Here is a 5164-nt window from a genome sequence, read left to right on the forward strand (position 1 = left end):
GGTGCCCCGGCTCGGGCTCTGGCCCGGGCGAATCGGGCTGTAGGAAGGGCCATACGGATGGAAGTTCTAGTCCGGGTGTTCGCTTCTTGCTGAACGTGCAAAGCCTGTCCCAGGACCTCTTTACACCCTGGGGGTCTCTGCCCAGGCACGCTTGCTGCTTCCGGGACACTGCTGTGGGCGGAGCTAGTAGGGGGCGGGGCTACGTGATTGACACCTCTCTCCTCAGACTTCGAGGGCTACCACTGGACCCTTCCCCTGTCTTGAACCCTGAGCCGGCACCATGGTGAGAACCCTGAGCCCAGCCCTTCATCTCCGCACGCCCGCGCCCTCACCCGCAGTGGCCGTGCACTTGGTTGCCCCGTATGAACCTAGGGCTCCACAGTGTGGGGCTTTTGCAGGTCAGCTCCTGCAAGACAACCTGCACTCTTCCAACCCGTTCATCCTTATAGCACGGACGCCTGAAGGTGAAGACGTCAGAAGAGCAGGCGGAGGCCAAAAGACTAGAACGAGAGCAGAAGCTGAAGCTATACCAGTCAGCCACCCAGGCCGTCTTCCAGAAGGTGGGGCCCTCAGAGGTAGCCCCGACCCCAAGTAGCTCCTTTAGTATAGTATAGAGGCCAAGAGCTGGTCCCTAGAGTCAGACTGCCTAGATCCAGTTCTGGGTTCTCTCACTTATAACTGTATGACTTTGGGCAAGTTGCTGGATCTCTTTGGGCCTCAGTTTGCACATCTGTAAAATGGGGCTAATAATTGCACCTACTGCATAAGGCTGTTGTGAAGATTAAATGAGAGAATACCTGTAAGGCCATAAAGCATGGTTCATAATAACTGTTGTATAATGTGAGATTCACAGAATATTGGGTGGTTTTAAGTTTACGTTATTTAGTCCTGTAGTGGGAAAATGATATGATCTCTGACCCTGCCACCTATCTTCTCAGCGCCAGGCTGGTGAGCTGGATGAGTCAGTGCTGGAACTGACAAGCCAGATTCTGGGAGCCAACCCTGATTTTGCCACCCTCTGGAACTGCCGACGAGAGGTGCTCCAGCAGCTGGAGACTCAGAAGTGCGTAGGGATTCAGGATCTCAGAAGACTGCCCTGGCCCTGTGCCTACACTGCGTGGGTCCAGGGGTGGAGGAGAAATGGGGCAGCCAGTGGCATAGATGGAGGACAGTAGGGGGCTGGGTGCAGAAAGTGAGGGGTGAGCTGAGGTTGAGTGTAGGAGAGCCCTGACCCCCCTTCCCTTTGGGGTACAGGTCTCCTGAAGAGTTGGCTGCTCTGGTGAAGGCAGAACTGGGCTTCCTGGAGAGCTGCTTGCGGGTGAACCCCAAGTCTTATGGCACCTGGCACCACCGATGCTGGCTGCTAGGCCGCCTGCCTGAGCCCAACTGGGCCCGAGAGCTGGAGCTCTGTGCCCGCTTCCTGGAGGTGGATGAGCGGAACTGTACGTGCCTGCAGATTCCGTCCCCACAGCCCTCACCTGCCCACATTCTGGTACTGGGGCCTCAGTAAGGCCCAGAATGGGGAGGGATATCCAGGATGGGTCCACTGAGCTGGTGCTGAAAGGGATGTTGGAGCCAAATCCCTCCTCTGTGGAGTGCACTGAAGTGTTTCTAGGGGTTCTCTGAGGGGACTCTAGGGGTCCCAGCCAGGTAGCTCCTCTTGCCCTGCCTCTAAGATATGCTGTCACCTCTTCCCTCCAGTTCACTGCTGGGACTATCGGCGGTTTGTGGCCACACAGGCAGCCGTGCCCCCTGCAGAAGAGCTAGCCTTCACTGACAGCCTCATCACCCGAAACTTCTCCAACTACTCGTCCTGGCATTACCGCTCCTGTCTCTTGCCCCAGCTGCACCCCCAGCCGGATTCTGGACCACAGGGGCGCCTCCCTGAGGATGTGCTGCTCAAAGGTAAGCAGGGTCAGGGGTCCTCCTTCCTACAAAAGGGAGGACTCTGCAGTGCCACCCTTCTAGTCCCCATGCCTGACCCTGTTCCTGAACCTGTCACTCAGGTTTATTGAGCACCTACTTCATGCCTGGCTCCAGGGGTGCCTAAGAATCAGTCCCTGACTGCAGGGAGCTCAAGTGTCTGATGGGGAAGATAAAACTGACATATGTAGCCCCTGTGCAAGGACAGCATATAAGTGACACTGGGGGCTGGAAGTACTCCGAGGGGGTAGGGTGTTGGAGTGGCCAGGAGCCCACCAGTGTCCTGACCACAGTCCCATGCCTCCCGGAACCCTGCAGAGCTGGAGCTGGTGCAGAATGCCTTCTTCACTGACCCCAATGATCAGAGTGCCTGGTTTTATCACCGTTGGCTCCTAGGCCGAGGTAAGCACTGAGGAAAGGGGCTGGGTGTTTAGGGCTTAGTAGGAATGGGAGAGGGTTTAAGGAAATCTGACACTGTGTCTCCCTGCAGCTGACCCCCAGGATGCACTGCGCTGCCTGCATGTGAGCCGGGACGAGGCCTGTCTGACTGTCTCCTTCTCTCGGCCCCTCCTAGTGAGTCCTGCAGCTTTTGTCAAGAGCACTGTGGGATTGTGGGCCTGGTGCTGATGGGGCTGAAGTCTGTCTTTGTCCTTTGTGCCAGGTGGGCTCCAGGACGGAGATCTTGCTGCTCATGGTTGATGATTCTCCCCTGATTGTGGAGTGGAGGACCCCAGATGGCAGGAACCGGCCCAGCCATGTCTGGGTATCCCAGGATTGGTGGGGCAGAAGTGGGATCTGGGGCAGGGCTGGGTGGGACAGTCAAAAGAGTAGTTAGGCCGGGGCATTTCCTTGACCCAGTACTCCCAGCTCTGTGACCTGCCTGCTGCCTCCCTCAACGACCAATTGCCCCAACATACATTTCGCGTCATTTGGACAGCAGGTGATGTCCAGAAAGAATGCGTGCTTTTAAAAGGTGATGGAACCTGCAGCCTCCACCCCTTGCAGCAGTCCCCATCACTCTTTTCCTCTCCAGGGTGCACCCTTCAACCATCTACTCTTTCCCCAGGCCGCCAGGAGGGCTGGTGCCGGGACTCCACCACGGACGAGCAGCTATTCAGGTGGTGATAGGGAAGCACAAAACAAGGAGAGGGGCTCTGGACTCTGGGCATTAGGCAGCCAGGGCAGGAGGTTGGGGCCTCAAGGAGCTGTTTCAGTCTAGATACTGGGGATGTTGACCAGTGCTTCAGGGCTGTGGATCTCAACACCTCCCTACCCTGCCCACCCTCAGGTGTGAGCTGTCAGTGGAGAAGTCCACAGTGCTGCAGTCTGAGCTGGAATCCTGTAAGGAGCTGCAGGAGCTGGAGCCTGAGAATAAATGTGAGGCCCCATTCCATGAGAGTCTGCTCCCAGAGCCCGCTGAGGGAGCCCCTTTCCAGTGTGGCCCTGAGAGGACAGCAGGAGGGCCTCAGGAGGGTGGGAGCAGAGGAGGATCCAGGAGAAACCCTCCTTTTCCCTGCCCTCTTCTCAGGGTGCCTGCTTACCATCATCCTGCTCATGCGGGCACTGGACCCCCTGCTGTATGAGAAGGAGACCCTGCAGTACTTCCAGACCCTCAAGGCAAGTTGTGCCCGCAGAACAGGCCAGGGGGAGGCCCAGCAGGCAGGAGGCAAGCGGCTGACATGCATACCCTGCCCACCCCATCCACTCCAGGCCGTGGACCCCATGCGGGCAGCATATCTGGATGACCTGCGCAGCAAGTTCTTGCTGGAGAATAGCGTGCTCAAGATGGAGTATGCCGAGGTGCGTGTGCTGCACCTGGCTCACAAGGTATGAGCTACCACGCACGCCTTCCCCTGGCCCTCATCCTGCTGGCCTCCCCACATCCCTGACTTTGCCCCCAGTCTCAGGTGCCTTCGTGGACTTCCTCCCAATCAAGATAGAGTTCATCCCTCCCTCCCAGCTTTCTCCTCTTCCAGGCCTTTCTGTCACTCAGCCAATTCTTCTTGTCACTCACTTTCAAATCCTGAGTCACCAGGATCTCCTTGTGTTGCTTCTTCCCCAGGCTGGTCACAGCTTCATCTTCCTTCAGAATGACCCCTAGCCCACTCCTCCCACACATTCCAGCACATCTCACCCTGGAGCAACCCCCAATACCTGAAGGCCAAATACTTTCCAGAGATTCCTGAGAAGTTGTCCAGGCTCCACTTTTCCTAGTCCTTCCCAACACATTAGTTTTATCATATCACCACAGCCCACCTCCATTCCTGCCAAACTCATCTCTGCCTCATCAGGACCAGTCCCCATGGGGGACCAGTCTTTGTTTACCCAGCACCCTCCACTGGCCCCTGTACCTCTGAACTCCAGGCCTCCTCCTCCTCACCCACCCCACTGGTTACCCCAGTCACAGCACTCACTGTCCCGTGTCATGTACTGCTGTGGACTGTAAGGTCAGCTTTCCACGTGCTCCCATCCTCTCCTTGGCTGGGGTCCCCAAGGGTCTGTGGGGCACAGAGGGCATGTGCCTAATAAACGCTGGCTGAAGACCCTCTCCCAGGTCTCCTGGGAAGCCCATCACCTCCTTCCTCCCTTCACCCCCCAGGATCTGACAGTGCTCTGCCATCTGGAACAGCTGCTCTTGGTCACCCATCTTGACCTGTCACACAATCGTCTCCGAACCCTGCCACCTGCACTGGCTGCCCTGCGCTGCCTTGAGGTAAAGTACCCATGTCTCCATCCCTGTCATGGGTGGTTCTTTTCCTCTTCCTCTACCTCAGAAGTCTGCCCATCCTACAAAGAGATGTGCAGGACCTTCCACCACAAACAGGTAACTGCGTGCCTTCCACCTCCATCACGCAGCCTGACCCCGCGAGCCCCTCTGAGCTCCTCAGTTGCTAACCATCCCCGGCTAACAGCACCCGTCCTGCCTCCCTGCCCTCCCTGCCCCCAGGTGCTGCAGGCCAGTGATAATGCCATAGAGTCCCTGGATGGCGTCACCAACCTACCCCGGCTGCAGGAGCTGCTACTGTGCAACAACCGTATCCTTCCTTCTGGGTGCCTTTCAGACAGTGGGTAAGGTGAGGTGCCACCCTGGGGAGGGACAGACAGCAGGCAGGGTATGTGCCACCCTCTGGCAGGGCAGGAGACAGGGACTCTGTAGTGTGAGTTGAAGGGGGAGAGCCTGGGGCTGTTGGGCTATCACTGACTTGCACTGGTGGAGTTTGGTAGAGTGTAAGTGACTTTC

General features: G+C 57.4%; 1 protein-coding gene across 1 annotated transcript in view; it reads left to right on the top strand.

Moving 5' to 3' along the window:
* Nucleotides 1-5164, top strand: part of RABGGTA (Rab geranylgeranyltransferase, alpha subunit) — a 7283-nt gene continuing 2119 nt past the window's right edge. The window contains exons 1-15 of the mRNA XM_011930740.1: nt 1-283; nt 450-560; nt 939-1063; nt 1255-1442; nt 1702-1905; nt 2242-2325; nt 2414-2496; nt 2585-2686; nt 2791-2896; nt 2990-3041; nt 3212-3300; nt 3452-3540; nt 3634-3750; nt 4523-4636; nt 4871-4958. Coding sequence (XP_011786130.1) covers nt 281-283; nt 450-560; nt 939-1063; nt 1255-1442; nt 1702-1905; nt 2242-2325; nt 2414-2496; nt 2585-2686; nt 2791-2896; nt 2990-3041; nt 3212-3300; nt 3452-3540; nt 3634-3750; nt 4523-4636; nt 4871-4958 — 1555 coding nt within the window. The 5' untranslated portion in view covers nt 1-280. The remainder of the gene's footprint in view (nt 284-449; nt 561-938; nt 1064-1254; nt 1443-1701; nt 1906-2241; nt 2326-2413; nt 2497-2584; nt 2687-2790; nt 2897-2989; nt 3042-3211; nt 3301-3451; nt 3541-3633; nt 3751-4522; nt 4637-4870; nt 4959-5164) is intronic.

The sequence above is a fragment of the Colobus angolensis genome, unplaced genomic scaffold, assembly GCF_000951035.1.
Source record: "Colobus angolensis palliatus isolate OR3802 unplaced genomic scaffold, Cang.pa_1.0 Scaffold88, whole genome shotgun sequence".
NCBI lineage: Eukaryota > Metazoa > Chordata > Mammalia > Primates > Cercopithecidae > Colobus > Colobus angolensis.